The sequence below is a fragment of the Rhinoderma darwinii genome, chromosome 10 (genome assembly GCF_050947455.1).
Source record: "Rhinoderma darwinii isolate aRhiDar2 chromosome 10, aRhiDar2.hap1, whole genome shotgun sequence".
Lineage (NCBI taxonomy): Eukaryota > Metazoa > Chordata > Amphibia > Anura > Rhinodermatidae > Rhinoderma > Rhinoderma darwinii.
The window spans coordinates 59,181,552-59,200,679 of NC_134696.1; the positions used below are offsets into that span (position 1 = coordinate 59,181,552).

At 41.1% G+C, this 19,128-nt stretch overlaps 1 protein-coding gene across 3 annotated transcripts in view; it reads left to right on the forward strand.

Moving 5' to 3' along the window:
- The window catches only part of CACNG7 (calcium voltage-gated channel auxiliary subunit gamma 7), a 148,590-nt gene that overhangs the window by 80,904 nt on the left and 48,558 nt on the right, over nucleotides 1-19,128 (forward strand). For all 3 annotated transcript variants that reach the window (XM_075838866.1, XM_075838865.1, XM_075838867.1), the window contains one exon: nucleotides 4,104-4,341. In XM_075838866.1, the coding sequence (XP_075694981.1) occupies nucleotides 4,146-4,341 (196 nt within the window). In that variant the 5' untranslated portion in view covers nucleotides 4,104-4,145. The remainder of the gene's footprint in view (nucleotides 1-4,103; nucleotides 4,342-19,128) is intronic.

Here is a 19,128-nt window from a genome sequence, read left to right on the forward strand (position 1 = left end):
GCTATAGAGAAAGACTAGATCATAGTTCTAGCTTCGATCCAGCCTGTGTTAAAGCCGATAGTAGCAAGAGCGTATCAGATACATCCTTGGCTACTGAAGTTCCTTCATGCCAGGCCGTAAGAGATGCATGCTTGGCAGGGAAAGAGTTAAAGAGCTTTTCTAATTCAATTGATCATGTTTCACCCTGTACAATAGGAAGTCAGCCACTGCATATGCCTGTGTTCTTGTTTTGTCATAGCGGCTCACAAGCTCTGCTCTGTCCATTTGTGAAGGTGTTTGTTTATTATTTTGTTTTTGATCCGGACTGTTTAGTGACTGGAATTGTTGCCTGCCCTTACCTGCATCTGTCTTATCATGTTACTGTTAAGGATCTGCCAGGCACAGCTTCTGTATCTACGCCAATAGGTAATCAGTCTGCACCTGCTTCTATGCCTGTGAGATTGACTCCATCTTCCACCACTCAGGATGGCATGCTTAGGAGTGGGAGAGCCTATCACAGCCTGGCCAGACGGAGCTAGCTCCCGCCCTCTGTCTATTTATACCTGCCTTTCCTGTTCCTCCTTGCTTGTGATTCTTCTCGTTTGGTTTCCTGGCCCTGCTGCAGCTTCTTGATCTATTTGACCCTGCTTCTTATTGACCCTGGCTTACTGACTACTCTCCTGCTCTGCATTTGGTACCTCGTACACTCCTGGTTTGACTCGGCTTGTTCACTACTCTCCTGCTCTGCGTTTGGTACTTTGTACACTCCTGGTTTGACTCGGCTCGTTCACCACTCTTGTTGCTCACGGTGTTGCCGTGGGCAACTGCCCCTTTTCACTTGCTTCTGTGTACCCTTGTCTGTTTGTCTGTCATGCACTTATTGAGCGTAGGGACCGTCGCCCAGTTGTACCCCGTCGCCTAGGGCGGGTCGTTGCAAGTAGGCAGGGACTGAGTGGCGAGTAGATTAGGGCTCACTTGTCTGTTTCCTTACCCCCATCATTACAGTTACATTACCAAGCCAGTTATGCAGTCTAGATGAAATATGAATGATAAACAAAAAAAAATGATATAAGGCCACATCTAGTTAGCACTACTGCCTTTATGTGTGGGCATATCATCTATTGCGCACCATTTATCCAGCTTTGTGGGTTATTTGAGTGGGTTCTGACCACTGACGGTTGGTTGACTCTGTAGGTCACTGGTCTTTTTCATCTGACCCTACTCTCTTTTTCTCTTTGTATGGTCCATCCTTTTATTCCGTATTGTATTATTGTTTATTGTATCTAATAAAGATTTTCTACTTTTGCATATAATTTTGCATATTATTTTTTGTTGGGGACTATGTTTCCTTGTGGTTCACATTGTCTACTTGTATATTAGGGACCCCTCTTTACGCCATTGGTTTGGTTAGAGGTTTTTGTAGGTTGTTCATTGAATTATAAGAGCAGACTGGTTGCTTTAAAATGGGGATGGTGCTTGAAATCATTGTCTTCTTCAGTTAACCATGGGGTTACCTCCACGTAAACAAGTGCAGTCATCATTGCTTTGTATCAAAAGAGATTTATAGGCAAGGACATTGCTGCTTGTAAGATTGCCCCTAAATCACAGATTTAAAAACTGATCATCAAAAACATCAAGGAAAGAGGTTCAATTACTGTAAAGAAGGCTTCAGAGCACCCACGAGAGTCCAGCAAGTGCCAGGACCGTTTCCTAAAGAGGATTCAGCTACAGGATCGGTTCAACACCTGTGCAGAGCTTGCTCAGGAATGGCAGCAGGCAGGTGTCAGTGCATATGCACGCACAGTGAGGCGAAGTCTTTGGAGGCTGGCCTGGTGTCAAGAAAGGCAGTAAAGAAGCTACTTCTCTCCAAGAAAAATATCAAAGACAGACTAACATTTTGTAGGAAGTACAGGGATTGAACTGCAGAGTACTGGGGTAAAGTTATTTTCTCTGATGAAACCCCCTTCAGACTATTTGGGACATCTGGAAGAATGATTGTCTGGAGTAGAAAAGGTGAACGCTACCATGAGTTCTGTGTCATGCCAACAGTAAAAGCATTCTGAGACCATTCATGTGTGGGGTTGCTTTTCACCCAAGGGAGTGGGCTCACTCACAATTTTGCCTAACAACACTTCCATGAATAAAGAATGGTATCTTAACATCCTCGAAGAGCAACTTCTCCCAAGCAATTTGGTGATGAACAATGCTTTTTCCAGCATGATGAAGGCAAGGCAAAAGTGATAACTAAGTCGCTTGGTGAAAAAAACTGTGACATTTTGGGTCCACGAGTTAGTACAGCAAAAAGGTGAGGGGATGGTGGCGCTCCTCCGAGACTATTATGAGGTGGTGAAGTGTAGATCGCCGGGTGCCACCCACTGCAGTCCCTTGGTGCCCAATCCTCAGTACCTGGGACAAGGTGAGAGTCAGAAGGTGAAGAGAAAAAATGCAGTGTAATTACGGGTATCGGCACCAGGCTGAAGAGGATCAGGAACGGAGTCAAGTGCATAGGATCTAGGAGATCTTTTATTGAGAAGACGACGCGTCCGGTCCAGAAACGCTTCGTCTTCTCAATGAAAGATCTCCTAGATCCTATGCACTTGACTCCGTTCCTGATCCTCTTCAGCCTGGCGCCGATACCCGTAATTACACTGCATTATTTCTCTTCACCTTCTGATTTTGGGTCCATGGCCAGGAAACTCCCCAGATCTCTAACCCATTGAGAATCTGTGGTCAATCTTCAAAGAACGGATGGACAAACAAAAACACAGAAATTGTGTTAAACACCAAGCACTGATTAGGCAAGAATACAATTTTAAAAACTTAAGAAATGCTTATAATTGTACTACAGTTTACCATAGAAATATCACACTAAAAGATCTGAAAACACTTAAGTAGCAGACTATGTGAAAACCAAATTTTGTGTTAGTCAAAAAGGACTGTACATTTTGGCCAGGGAACTGCAACATAGCCTCCCAATAAGCCAATTGGAACTGTGTTTCAGTTCCATCTACAGTAGGTGGACAAGAGCGCTGCTATGCGGGTAAAAACTATTTAAAAATTGCAGTGCTTAAAGAGGCTCTGTCACCACATTATAAGTGCCCTATCTTGTACATAATGTGATCGGCGCCGTAATGTAGATTACAGCAGTGTTTTTTATTTAGAAAAACTATTTTCACCAAGTTATGACCTATTTTAGCTTTATGCTAATGACTTTCTTAATAGAAAACTGGGCGTGTTTTTTCTTTTGACCAAGTGGGCATTGTGGAGAGAAGTGTAGGACGCTGACCAATCATAGTCCTACACTTCTCTCCATTCATTTACAATGCACATAGGGATCCCGCGTTGTTCACTATGTGCAGCCACATACACACACATTAACGTTACTGAAGTGTCTTGTCAGTGAATAGACATCACCTCCAACCAGGACGGGATGTCTATTCACAATCCTGGCACTTCGGTAACGTTTGTGTGGGACTTTCAGCACAGCAAGCGTAATCTCGCGAGAACTCGCTGTAAATGACAGCACAGCGAGATCTCGCGAGATTACGCTGGCTGTGTAAGTCATGCAAGGTAGGCAGTTTTTATAAAAGTGATTGTATGCTCTACAGACCTTGCTTTATCTGCACCGATTTCTCATTTAGCAGTAAAATTTACTTTTTGGTTCTTATTTCTGTTATACTGCGTTCAGGAGACAAATAAAAGTGCAATTGAGATACATTTATTCATTTTGGCATACATTTTTAGAAATAGTTGGTGATATCCAGGCATCACCACGTTCTTGCACAAATGGCCCCAGTAGAAAAAGCATTAGAAGATTTGGCTCATACAGTAGGGCAGTGACAATAGTCTAGTGCATAGTGCCAATATTTTTTACATTTTAGGAATCAAATAGTTTTTATGCTCTTCTCCAAGTTGGAAATTATTAAATACCAGGACACACCTGTATTGACTGGCATACCTCACCGCAACTTGATTAAATAATAATAAAAAATAAAAAAATAAAAAAAAATAACCTCACTACCAGGTGTGTCATTGTGAAATTATCACACATACTAGATCTCTGATAAAGGATAAATTGATCGGATACAATAATAATGATAATTTTTGTTATTCTTTGCCTACAGGTAACTGCAAAATTTTTGACTGGATTCCTCCTAGGCCCTAGGATGAGTAATTGCAGCAGCCGTGCATTGACTCTACTTAGTAGTGTCTTCGGAGCGTGTGGTCTCCTTCTGGTTGGGATAGCCGTTAGCACTGACTACTGGCTGTACATGGAAGAAGGAATTGTCTCACCTCAAAATCAAACAACTGAAGTGAAGATGGCATTACATGCCGGGCTATGGAGAGTGTGCTTTGTGGCTGGTAAGATGTTCAGTATAACATGTCCTTTATGCATGTGAATAACGTTGATGTATGTGCCCAGCTAGAATATGAAAATAAATATATTCTAACTTCTTTATTTTCAACAATGATTTTTTTCTCTGTATGGTTACATGCAGTATATATAGTTTTTATAATGTTAAAAAACAAGTTTTTGAACAACATATGCAATAATGTACCCCATACTGCAGACCAAGTGCATATATATATATATATACATATATATATATATATACATATATATATATATATATATATATATGTATACATATATATATATATATATATATATATATATATATATATGTATACATATATATATATATATATATATATATATACATATGCAAGGCATGGAACTTGGAGGTGACATAATATTCTTATATTATCTCAGAAAATAACCTAATGTTTAATCAAGTTTTAACGTTAAATACTTTTTTCTAAACTTTTTTTCCTGTACATTTAACTTTTTCCTTACAAGATTCCTGTCTTGATATAAAACAAAAATAACAGACTGATCAGATTTTGATCAGTCGGTTTTTTCTGTGACTTTACATTTTTCTTATATAACTGCTGGCTATTATCTGGCCTAGTACATTTGTTTAGCTCTGTGAAAACTAATTGTTATAAAACACCCACATAAATGTAAAAAAAAAGTCTGCAGCATCTGAAGTGTTACAAAAAGCGGCTCACTCAAAAAATCTATCATGCGTAGCCAAAATACTACATAGGTCCAACAAACCTAAAGACGCACACTCACAAATTGTGTATTAAGAATCTGTTTTTCTAGTCAGTTTTTCTCCGCTGTAAGCACTTCCTGGTTTCACTTTTTCTCTTTTTTTTTTGCATTACTTTGGCAACTGTTGCATGAAAGAGGGACAGCATATGGATGTCGTCTGTGTGCTGTCCATTTTTTTTCACGCACCCATAGACTTTAATGAGAGAGTCTGGTCCGCAAGAAAAGACCAGAATAGGACATGCTATAAGTTTCTTGCAATGGACACACGTTCCGTGAAAATAACCCAGATGTGTGAATAGCCACATTGACTTGCATGGGTCATTGTGCTATCCGTTGGTAAAACGGATAGAACACTGATGAGAAATACATTTGTGTAAATAAGGCCTAAATGTGGTAGCAGCAAGGATATATAGATGCCTGATTTACAGGAAATGCAAGGTAAGTACAATGCATTCGGAAATTCTTCAGACCCTATGCATTTTTTCACATTTTGTTATGTTGAGGCCTTAAATAAAATAAAATTAAAAATAAAAATTTTTCTTAATCATTCTGCACTCAATACCTTATAATGACAAAGCGAAAACAGAATGTTAGTAATCTCTGCTAATTTATTGAAAAGTAAAACTAAAATATTGCATTGACATAAGTATTTAGACTTTTAACTCAGTACTTAGTTGAAGCAGCTTTGGCAGCGATAACAGCCTCCATTCTTCTTGAGTATGATGCCATAAAGTTTGCACACCTAGATCTTGGGATTTTCTGCCAGATCCTCTCAAGCTCTGTCAGGTTGGATGGGGACCGTCGGAGGACAGTTATTTTCAGGTCTTTCCAGAGATGTTCGATTGAGTTCAAGTCAGGGCTCTGGCTGGGCCACTGAAGGACATTCACAGAGTTGTCCCTAAGCCATGCTTGTGTTGTCTTGACTGTGTGCTTAGGGTCATTGTCTTGTTGGAAGGTGAACCTTCTGCCCAGTCTGAGGTCCAGCGCAGGAGATCTGAGGTGTGGACCAGGTTTTCATTAAGAATATCTCTGTACTTTGCTCCATTCATCATTCTCTCAACCCTGACCAGTCTCCCTGTCCCAGCCTCTTAAAAACACCCCCACAGCATGATGCACTGTAACGGTCGTATTGGGCAGGTGATAGGTAGTGCCTGGTTTCCCCCAGACATGATGCTTACAATTGAGGCCAAAAAGTTAAATCTTAGTTTTACCAGACCAGAGAATCTTGTTTCTCACAGTCTGAGAATCCTTTAGGTGCCTTTCTGCCAACTCCAGGTGGGCTTTCATGTATCTTTACTGAGGTGAAGCATCTTTATGGCCACTCTGCTATAAAGCTCAGATTGGTGGAGTTCTGCAGTGATGGTTGACCTTCGTAAAGTTTGTACAATATGCACACAGGATCTTTGGAGCTCAGCCAGAGTGACCATTGTGTTCTTGGTCACCTCTCTTACCAAGGTCCTACTCCCCCTATTACTTAGTTTGGTTACATAGTTACATAGTACGGTTGAAAAAAGACATATGCCCATTAAGTTCAACCAAGGGATGAGAAAAAGCGAAGGGATGAAACAAAAATTCTACACATTTACATAGGAGCTGATATTTTTTTTGCTCTAGGAAATTATCTTAGCCTTCTTTAAAGCCATCTACTGTCCCTGCTGTGACCAGCTCCTGCGGTAGACTATTCCATAGATTCAGAGTTTTCACAGTAAAGAAGGCTTGTGTAACGTCCGTGGTCGCTGACCACAAACTACTTCCATCCGGTCAAAGCCCTTCTCTCCAGAGATGTCTGCACATGCGGCCGTCCTGTTCCGCAGTGACCACCAGGGTGCGCTCGTGAGCTCAGTCCATGCTTAACCCCTTTAGGACGCAGACTGTTTTGGCCTTGTGGCACAACCGATTTTTTCAAATCTGACATGTGTCACTTTATGTGGTAATAACTCCGGAATGCTTTTACCTATCCAAGCGATTCTGAGATTTTTTTTTCTCGTGACATATTGTACTTTATGATAGTGGAAAAATTTGGTCAATAAATTCAATATTTATTCGTGAAAAAACACCAAACTTTAGAGAAAATGTGCAAAAATGTGCATTTTTCTAAATTTAAATGTATCTGCTTGTAAAACAGATAGTAATACCACACAAAATAGTCACTAGTTACCATTTCCCATATGTGTACTTTATATTTGTATCGTATTTTGAACATCCTTTTATTTTTCTAGGACGTTACAAGACTTAGAACTTTAGCAGCAATTTCTCACATTTTCAAGAAAATTTCAAAAGACTATTTTTACATGGGCCAGTTCAGGTCTGAAGTGGTTTTGAGGGCCTTATATATTAGAATCCCCCAATAAATCACCCCATTTTAAAAACTGCACCCCTCAAAGTATTCAAAACACCATTAAGAAAGTATTTTAACCCTTTAGGCGTTTCACAGGAAATAAAGCAAAGTAGAGGGGAAATTTACAAATTTCTCTTTTTTTTTGCCGAAATTCATATGCAATAAAACAAATTGTGTAACACAGAAGGGTTTACCAGAGAAATACAACTCAATATTTATTGCCCAAGTCCTACAGTTTGTAGGAATATCCCACATGTGGCCCTAGTGCGGTAATGGACCGAAACACCGACCTCAGAAGCAAAGGAGCACCTAGTGGATTTTAGGGCCTGCTTATTTTTAGATTATATTTTAGGCACCATGTCGAGTTTGAATTGGTCTTGTGGTGCCAAAACAGTGGAAACTTCCCAAAAGTGACCCCATTTTGGAAACTAGACCCCTCAAGGAATTTATCTAGGGGTATAGTTAGCACTTTGACCCCACAGGTATTTTGCTATATTTATTGGAGTTAGTCTGTGAAAATGAAAATCTACTTTTTTTTCTGAAATAACATAGACATTTTTAATATTTACAAGGAATAAAGGAGAAAATGCACACCAAAATTTGTAAATCATCTTCTCCCGATTACGGAAATACCCCATATGTGGTAATAAACTGCTATTTGGACCCACGGCAGCGCTCGGAAGGGAGGGAGCGCCATTTGGATTTTGGAGTGCAGATTTTGCTGGATTGGTTTTTAGTGCCATGTCGCGATTGCAACGCCCTGGAGGGAACAAAATAGTGGAAACACCCCAAAAGTGACCCCATTTGGGAAACTTCACCCCTCAAGGAATTTTTCTAGGGGTATAGTAAGCATTTATACCACACAGGTTTTTTGCAGAATTTAGTAGAATTAGGCCGTGAAAATAAATATAAACATTTTTGTCCATTAAAATGTAGAATTTTTACAATTTCACAAGGGATAAAGGAGAAAAAGTCGCCCTAAATTTGTAACGCAATCTCTCCCGAGTATGACAATACCCCACATGTGGTAATAATTTATTTTTTTAATAGAAATTAATTAACCTTTGCAGGACTGATCCTTTTTTGCTTTTCCATTTTAGTTTTTCACTCCCCGCGTTCCAAACACCATAACTTTTTTATTTTTCCATGAATTGAGCGGTGTGAGGGCTTATTTTTGGCGGGACGAGCTGTAGTTTTTATTGGCACCATTTTTTGGTACCTGCAACTTTTTGATCACCTTTTATTACATTTTATTTAGAGCTTTGGTGGCCAAAAACAGTGATGTTGGCGTTTTAAATTCTTTATTTCTTACGGCGTTCATAATGCGCTATAAATGACAATTTTACTGCGGGTCCATACGATTACGGCGATACCATATGTATATAGTTTTTTTTATGTTTTGCAGCGTTTGCACAATAAAATCGCTTCTTTATAAAATAATTTATTTTCTGTCACCATATTCTGAGAGCCGTAACTTTTTTATTTTTCAGTCAAAAAAGCGGTGTAAGGGCTTGTTTTTTGTGGGATAAGTTGTTTTTATTGGTACTATTTTCGGGTACATGCGACTTTTTTATTACTTTTTAGTCTATATTTTGGGAGGGGTGGTGACCAAAAAATTGTGATTCTGGCATTGTTTTTAGTTTGGTTTTTTTGCGGCGTTCACCGTGCGGTAAAAAAAACATTATAGTTTTATAGATTGGGTCGTTACAAACGCGGTGATACCAAATATGTGTACTGTTTCTTAACAGTTTAATTTTTTCCCTATAATAAGAGACTTATAGGAAAAAAAAATCTTTTATTTTTACACTTTTGTAAAACATTTTTATTAACTTTTTTTAAAATCTTTTCTTTACTTTTGACACTTCCTTTTTTTACCTGCAGCTCTGGTCGCTGCCAGAATACATTACACTATCTAGGTAGTATAATGTATTCCAACTGTCAGTGTGATGTCACAGTCACTCTGACAGTTAGTCTACAAGGACCAGCCAGAGGCTGATCCTCATAGGCTTGCATACATGGCAGACCCGGAGGCCGTTGTCTGGCCCCCGGGTGCCATCACAAGCATCAGCAGCCCCCACAATTGCATGGGGGCTGCTGATGCGCTACAAACCCCCTACATGCGGAAATCGCAATTAAGCCCCGCATGTAATGGGTTAATTGCCTAAATCAGTGGCAATGAGCCGCTGATCGTGAACAGTGGAGTGTCAGCTGTCAGGGACAGCTGACCTCCCAGTTCCCGATGCACACTGTCGCCGACACTGTCACAGACACTGTCATCGACAGTGGGCATCGCGAACATCAGTGACGTCCTGTCACTCTGACAGGAAGTCTATCAGGAGGCTGATCCTGATAGGATTCCGTACATGGCAGACACAGAGGCCATTACTTCGCCTCCGATCGCCATGCTAGCCATCTGCAAACCTCACGATTTCATCGTGGGGTCTGCCTATGAGATGGAAACCCCTGAATGCGGTGATTGCAATCGATCACCGCAATCAAGGGGTTAATTGCCGAAATCAGCAGAAATAAGCCGCTGATCAGCATACAGTGGAGTGTCAGCTGTCAGGGACAGCTGGCCTCCCGATGCACACTGTCGCCGACTTGGAGTCGTGCTGTGCCATATACCACGCCTGTCCTGTTACACCACGACTGATGTCTGCCAGCTGCCAAAGTCCCATCCGAGCCTGCATTGCTACTGTCCGAAGCTACCAGAGGTACACCTATATGAACTAGACTTTGACCTGTGTCCTGTTGGCCAGCTGCCATATCGTTAAGGTGGTACGGTCCAGTGGGTCCATGTCGCCCTCTGCAAATCAAACCTTTTTTTCTTCAGACGGAGGGAGTGCCCCCTTTTCTTTTGAGGGGGTTTTACATGGGACAGATTTTTACCCTATTTCTTGTATTGGCCATTCATATATTTATATAAGTTAATCATGGCCCCCCTTAGTCGTCTCTTTTCAAGGCAAAATAGGTTTAATTCTTTTAATCTTCCCTCATAACTTTAATTATCCATGCCCCTTATTTGTTTAGTTGCTCTTGTTTGTATTTTTTCCAACCCCTGGGCATCCTTTCTGTGAACTGGAGCCCAGAACTGAACAGCGTATTCTAGATGAGGTCTCACTAATGCTTTGTAAAGTGGTAATATTATATCCCTGTCCCGCGAGTCCATGACTCTTTTAACCCCTATCCGCACCAGGACGTAACTGTCCGTCGTTGCGGGAAGTTACTTCCCGCACGAGGACGTACAGTTACTGAGTTAATCCCGGTGCACACTGTCGGCGACAGTGTGCACCGGGAACCAGGAGGTCAGCTGTCGCCGACAGCTGACACTCCCCTCTTGCCGGCCAGCGGTCCTTTGCCGCTGATTTCGGCGCATTAACCCCTTAAATTCGGCGATCGGGTGCAATCGCCGAATTTTAGGGGTTTCTAACATATCGGCAGACCACCGTCCGAAATCGCGGGGTCGGCCGATAGTTAGTATGGGAAACGGAAGCCAAACAATGGCTTCCGGGTCTGCCATGGACAGAAGCCCATCAGGACCAACCTTCGGCTGGTCCCGATAGGCTTCCTGTCAGAGTGACAGAAAGTTACTGTGCCGTTCCCGATGCACACTGTCGGCGACAGTGTGCATTGGGAACTTGGAGATCAGCTGTCCCCGACAGCTGACACTCTCCAGTGTTGCCGATCAGTGGCTCATCGCCGCTGATTTCGGCAATTAACCCGTTACATGCGGGGCTCGATTGCCATCTCCGCATGTAGCGGGTTTGTAGCGCATCAGCAGCCCCCATGCAATCGTGGGGGCTTCTGATGCTTGTGATGGCACCTGGGGGCCAGACAACGGCCCCCAAGTCTGCCATGTATGTCAGCCTATGAGGATCAGCCTCTGCTGATCCTCGTAGACCAACTGTCAGAGTGACTGTGACGTCACACTGACAGTTGGAATACATTACACTACCTAGGTAGTGTAATGTATTCTAGCAGCGATCAAAGCTGCAGGTCAAAAAAAGAAAGTGTAAAAAGTAAAAGAAAAAGTTAATAAACAAAAATATAAAGTGTAAAAAGTAAAAAAAAGTTAATAAAAATGTTTTATAAAAGTGTAAATATAAAAGGTTTTGTTTTCCTATAATAAGTCATTTATTATAGGGAAAAAATGAAAACGTTAAAAAAAAGTACACATATTTGGTATTGCCACGTTCGTAACGACCCAATCTATGAAACTATAATGTTAATTTTTCCGCACGGTGAACGCCGCAAACAAAATAAAAGGAAAACTGTCAGCATCGCTATTTTTTGGTCACCACCCCTCACAAGATATAGAATAAAAAGTGATCAAAAAGTCGCATTTACCCCAAAATGGTACCAATAAAAACTACAACCCGTCCCGCAAAAAAACAAGACCTCCCACAGCTTTTTGGATGAAAAAATAAAAAAGTTACGGCTCAGAATAGCGTGTCCCAGAAAATAAATTATTTTATAGAAACGTAATTTTATTGTGCAAACGCTGCAAAACTTAAAAAAAACTATACACATATGGTATCAGCATAATCGTACCGACCGGCAGAATAAATTAAAACGTAATTTATTGCGCACGGTGAACGCTGTAATAAATAAAGAATTTAAAGCGCCAAAATCGCTGTTTTTTGGTCACCCTAGCTCTAAAAAAGATCCTGAGGGGCCAAAATGCTCACTATACCACTAGAAAAATTCCTTGAGGGGTGTAGATTCCAAAATGGGGTCACTTTTGGGGGGTTTCCACTGTTTTGGTCCCTCCAGGGCGTTGCAAACCCGACATGGCACTTAAAACCAATCCAGCAAAATCTGCGCTCCAAAATCAAAGAGGCGCTCCCTTCCTTCTGAGCCCTGCTGTGGGTCCAAACATCAGTTTACGACCACATATGGGATATTGCCGTAATCGGGAGAAATTGCTTTACAAATTTTGGGGTGCTTTTTCTCCTTTATTCCTTGTAAAAATGAAAAAATTCTATGTTTCCACAGAAAAATAGGTGATTTTGATCTTCACAGACTAATTCCACTAAATTCTGCAAAAAAACTGTGGGGTCAATATGCTAACTATACCCCTAGAAAAATTCCTTGAGGGGTGTAGTTTCCAAAATGGGGTCACTTTGGGGGGGTTTTGGCTGTTTAGGTACCACAAGACCTCCTCAAACCTGACATGGTGCCTAAAATATATTCCTAAAAAAAGGAGGCCTCGAAATCCACTAGCTGCTCCTTTGCTTCTGAGGCCTGTGTTTCAGTCCATTAGGACACTAGGGCCACATGTTGGATATTTCTAAAATCTGCAGAATCTGGGCAATAATATTGAGTTGCGTTTCCCTGGTAAAATCTTCTCTGTTACAGATTTTTTTTTATTACAAATGAATTTCGGCAAAAAAAATGAAATTTGTAAATTTCACCTCTACTTTGCCTTAATTCCTGTGAAACGCCTAAAGGGTTAAAATATTTTCTGAATGTGGTTTTGAATACCTTGAGGGGTACAGTTTTCAAAATGGGGTGATTTATGGGGACTTCTAATATATAAGGCCCTCAAAGCCACTTCAGAACTGAACTGGTCCCTGAAAAAATAGCCTTTTGAAATTTTATTGAAAATATGAGAAATTGCTGCTAAAGTTCTAAGCCTTGTAACGTCCTAGAAAAATAAAAGGACGTGAAAAAAAATGATGCAAACATAAAGTAGACATATGGGGGATGTTAACTAGTAACTATTTTGTGTGGTATTACTATCTGTTTCACAAGCAAATACATTTAAATTTAGAAAAATGCAAATTTTTGCAAATTTTTGCTAAAATTTGAAGTTTTTCACAAATAAATATTGAATTTATCGACCAAATTTTTTCACTAACATAAAGTACAATATGTCACGAGAAAACAATCTCAGAATCGCTTGGATAGGTAAAAGCATTCCGGAGTTATTACCACATAAAGTGACACATGTCAGATTTGAAAAAATAGGCTGTGTTCACAAGGCCAAAACAGGCTGTGTCCTAAAGGGGTTAATACACGACAATATCTTGCTGGCTTTAGAACAGGGGTTTCAAACTCAGCCGGGTAAATGGGCCACACATTTGAAGTTGACGGGCGCATTACTTTCAAATTTGATAAATTACAAAATTATTGTTAATCAATTTGTTATTTGAACTACTATAACAATACTACATTACTATAACAATACTACATTACTATAATAATACTAAATTACTATAACAATATTACATTACTATAATAATGCCGTTAGGTTTAAACTTACCGGAAGTTTGCGAGTTTACTCCACGTGCTTATTTTAACAATCCAGTTTTCCAGTTTAAGTGTCGCTAAATGGAGTCTGGCTGCTCAGTTGGCAGCGTTTGGCAGACACATGAATGTCAGGATTGGGCAGTCCCTTTTTAGATAGTGCCACAGTGCCCTCTGCAGATACTGCCACCCCCGTATATAATGCCACAGTGCCCTCTGTAGATATTTCCCCATTGTCCTCTGTAAATAATTCCCCAGTGCCATCTGTAGATAATTCCATATTGCCCTCTGTAAATAGTGCCACACACACACCCTTTTGTAGATAGTGCCACACATAACCCCCTATAGATGGCTCCATTGCGGCTCACTCTAGGAGTGGAATCTCCAGTCAAAGTGTCCCCAGGGGAGCCCCTGACATCACTGTCCATATATGGCCAGTTATGTGAGAGGCCTAATCTATTAGCGGAATCCCCGACCAGTGAGTCGGCAACGCATTGGCCGGGAATTCCGGTCCAGGAAAAGCCACTGGCATCACTGTCCATATATGGACAGCTAGATCAAAGGCCTCTTCTATCAGCAGAATCCCCAACCAGAGAGCTGTGGCTGGGGATTCCACTCTTAGAAGGAGCCCCAATGAAGCTATCTATAGAGAGAGGGGTGTAGCGCTACTCGCAGGGTGGGGTATGTGGCCCGACACTATCTACAATAGTGTGTGTGGCACTCCTCCTTCGGCCTGCGCGCCACTGATGTCAGCTTCAGGGGCTGCATGTGGCCCACAGCCCGTGTGTGAGAGACTTCTGCTTTAGAAGCAGCTGATTGACATTGCATGCTGTTATTTAGTTTATAATCTACAAGTAAACCCATATCCTTCTCAAAAAGTGTCTCTCCCAGTTTAGCTCCCTCTAAGACATATGAGGCATGCAGATAGTTGGTACCCAGATGCATAACCATGGCCGGCTTTAGATCGTTCGATCAGTACGGTCGCACAGGGCGCCAGCCGCCACACTGCAAGAGGGGCGCCAGTGGGTGTGTGTATCCCCGCGCCATTGCAACTACCAGCGTGTCAGGTGCCACTCGCTAACTGCACCCAGGGTCGGCCTTAGGCAGCCGCCTTTCCGCCCGGGGGGCTTCTTCACTTAGTGGCCCTGGTTGTTCCAAACTTCTTCCATTTAAGGTTTATGGAGGCTACTGTGCTCTTGGGAACTCCAGTTCCGAAGAATTTTTTTTCTGTACCCTTCTCCAGTTCTGTGCCTCCACACAATTCTGTCTCTGAGCTCTACAGGCAGTTCTTTCCTACTCATGGCTTCGGTTTTGCTCTGATATGCATTGACAGCTGTGAGACCTTAAATAGACAGGGGTGTGTCTTTTCAAATCATGTCCAATCAAATAAATTTACCACAGGTGGAGTCCAATAAAGGTGTAGAAACATTTCAAAGATGATCTAGAGAAACAGAGTGCCCCCAGAGCTAAATTTCAAATGTCATAGCAAAGGGTCTGAATACTTATGTCCATGCGAAATTTGAGTTTTTAATTTGTAATAAATTTGCAAACATTTCTGAAATTCTGTTTTCACTTTGTCATTGTGGAGTATTGAGTGCAGAATGATGAGGGAAAACTTGAATTATTTTTTATTTTAGCATAACACCTCAAAATAACAAAAGGTGAAAAAAGTGAAAGGGTCTGCAGACTTTTTTACCCCTTAGCGACATTTATACAGCTGACACTGCCTGCAACGGAGCTAGAGTTCAAACCCCTTAGGCCAGAATCCCACACACAGATTTGATGCAGTTTGTGGTGCAGTTTTGGCTCAGCTTTTGAGCCAAAGCCAGTCGGGGTGCCGACATACACATTAGATAGTCGGTTGGTACGACTAAAATCAATGGGTTCGGCCAACATACATCTAATATGTATGGCCAGCTTAAGGCCAGGATCACACACAGATTTGGTGCAGTTTTTGGTTCAGTTTCTTGAGCCAAACACAGAAGTGGAAACAAAAGAAAGGAGGCATCAGTCTTTTCTCTACATCTTTCCTTCCTTTTGGATCAGCTTCTGACTTTGGTTACAAAAACTGAGCCAAAAACTGCCACTAAAAGTCATCAAAAGTGTGTGTGTGATCCTGGCCATAGGGTCATATTTACTAATACTGCCAAGCAGTACATCAGTATTCATTGCCTCTGCAGTGTGAGCCATATCATTCAACACTACTATTGGCATAAGGTGTATTCATCAGCTACCTGGGACAGGGTTTTACCTGTCACAATAACCATTATTTTCCTAAGTGAAAAAGTTGTATTAATAGTATTAAATAAGTTGTACAGTATTCAGCTATAAAGCCGCCTCATCTGTTTTCAACATATACATTATCTAATATCCATTGGGTCTCGGGTTATGAAAGGGTTAATTCCAACATCCCTTGTGGTCTAGAGTAGTTGAGGTGTCAATAGCAGCATCCTTGGTGGTCTAGGGCAGCAAGTCATTAATGTCAGATGGGGTTCTTTCTGTGTTCAGGCAGAGCAAAGCACAGTGCTCGATAACAGTATGGCACAATTATTATTGACAGTGAAAATGTAATACTGGCACCAACCGCCTGGTATCAATTACAAATTATTTTTCAAGAATTGTCAGAAATAATCTTGGTGCTATTGATCTAAATCATAGCCAGAGCAGAAAAGCAGGATAAATTGGTGTCGAATTTACAAGGATTATACATAAAAACGTTTGTAGGCACATGGAGCATAGAAATTGTAGGAGTATAGATTGAACAGAACAGTAGAAAAATAGGATATTAACAGGAACAGTAGGACATAAGATCAGCTAAAATAAGAGCACATTAGAAATGAAAATGTTTTCAGGTCAGAGTCAGCCTGAACCATCTAGTGGTAAAAGTATCTGTGATTTACGACGGGAAAGGGTAAAGATTCTCAAACAGAGTGACACTTTGGCAAGTAATAAGCAATTTAATGTGATAACATGGGGAGGTTGTCTATGACATTTCAAGTAGGTTTATTGCACTTGAAGTGATGCTTCAATTTCCTATGACACATTTTAGCTAGAGTGGATTATGTTACTTGTTGTGGAGGAAAACCAGTGGCATCAGTGAGCAAAATGATTGGATTCAAAATGATATAATATTCTCCCAGCTATAAATTGGTCCTTCTGCTCATATGCATTTTTATGTTTCAATAATTTTTATTGAAGGTTTTCAAGAAAAGGTAAATTGTGAATCAAACAATGCCAGTCGCAGACGGGGGCAATCCCCATAAATCGAATCATGACAGACAAATATATTCCAAATATCGCCACATGTTAAAAAAAGAAAGAAGTAATAAAAGGGAGGGAGAGAAAGAGGGAAAAGAGGGGGGAAAGGTAGGAGAATGAGGGTCAAATGTCTTCTAGGCAAAATGAACCTAACATATCGTCCCAAGGTATCTGAGCCATGGCTGCCAAACTTGAAGGAAGAGCTCTTCCTTATCCGAGACCATACAGTGTAAACGGTCATTGACCATAATCAAATTCAGCTTAGTCTTAACCAGATGAAAAGGAATCACAGGACTTTTCCAAGATGTAGCTATAGCAATTTTGGCTGCCAGGAAAAGAAAGGATACAAATTTATGAGAGGCCTTAGATAATCCAGGGACTGTCTCATTAAGTAACGCCTGTGACGGGTACAGTTTCAAGTTAATCTAAGTTATGGAATATAACATATTAAAGATTTGTCGCTAGAATCGCCATACCCTCGGTCAACTCCACCATATATGCAGAGGGTCTCCCACACATCCACAGTGTCTGAAGTAAGAAGATGAGGAAGAAGGGAACCTCTCGGCCAGTCTAGAGGGAACTAAGTTCCATCGTAAAAATACTTTAGAATTGGCTTCGATCAGCGAAGCGTTAATGGAAATTTTCGCAGTACGTTCTGCCATATCTTGCCATTCCCTAACAGTAAAGGATGTGTGTAACTCCCTCTCCCACATAGACATATATGACAGTTTTTCCGATGGAGAAGCCAAAAATGAGTAAATATTAAACAAGAGATGATGACCACTAGAATTATTCAAGCATAAATTCTCAAATACTGAAGTACTTTGCAGAACCGAAGTAGGTTTAAATGGGGGACATAAAAAGGTGAATCTGGTGAAGGCGAAAAATCTCAGAGTCCGGCATGTGGTAGAAAGACTGATAACAATGACAGGGTTTTACGCCTAGTCTATCAAAGAAGTGTCAGTTCGGTATAGATTTTTATCAAGCCACCATTGAAACGCTGACGGTTGCATTCCAGGAGCATAAATAGGATTAGCAAATAATCTGGCTGCAGGTGTGTGCACAGAACAGAGCCAGAAACTGTGATTCAACCTATCCCACAGCGCCAAGGAAGAAGAGAGGAGCGGGCATAACACAGGTGGTCTTTGTTTGGGTTTCAGCCATAACAACTGATCTACAGGAAGATCAGGAGTAGCTGCCTGTTCAATAGAAATCCAACGTGTTTGGTTACTTACACTGTGGAGTGAGAATAAGGGTGTCAGACGAGCAGCATAGAAATATTTAGTGAGATTCGGTAAACCCAAATCCCCTGAGACTTTAGAGTACTTTGTGGGGCTCTACATTGTTTAGGACCCCAAACGAAGGACAATATAAGCCTTTGAAGGTCTTTTAAATAGGGGGCAGGGACATCTATTGGTAAAGTGCGGAAGAAGTATAAGATTCTGGGAAGAACAATCATTTTAATAGCTGCTATCTCACCGAACCAGGAAAGAGGCACAGAAGCCCAGTGCAACAGGTCTGTTTACAATTTTTGCTTGAGACGGAGGAAATTTGTGCGAAAAAGGGTGGAATAGCAAATAGTGAGGTGAACCCCCAAATAGGAGATTTTGTCTTCCATCTCAGCTCAAAGTTCAATTGTATTAACTTGGCTATGGAATGAGGAACACTGACGTTCGAAACCTCAGACTTATCATGATGGTTGACTTTCAATCCTGATATTAGGGAAAATTGGTCTAAAACGTGATAAAGATTCGGAAGGGACGTAAGGGGGGACAACAATACCAATAAGATGTCATCCGCATATAGTGCACATTTATGTGTCTGACCCCTAACCTCAACTCCCTGTATGTCCTTATTCACTCTGATCAGGTGGGCCAGGGGCTCAATTTCCAAGACAAAAAAGGATAGGGGAGAGAGGGCACCCCTGTCTCATCCCCCGAGCTATGGATATACGGTCTAAGAAAAATCCCTTGATCATTACCTGGTCAGATGGAGTCGAGTATAGACTTCACAAAAGGGTAATAAATTTATCACCAAACCCCCAACGCTTTAGGACAAAAAATAAGTAGTCCCAGGTCAGGGAATCGAAAGCCTTATGCAGATCCAGCGACAGGCACAATGCTCCCGTTTTCCGTGATCCATCCCAGTGTGAACAAACAAGGGATATAAGATCAATGATCCGCTT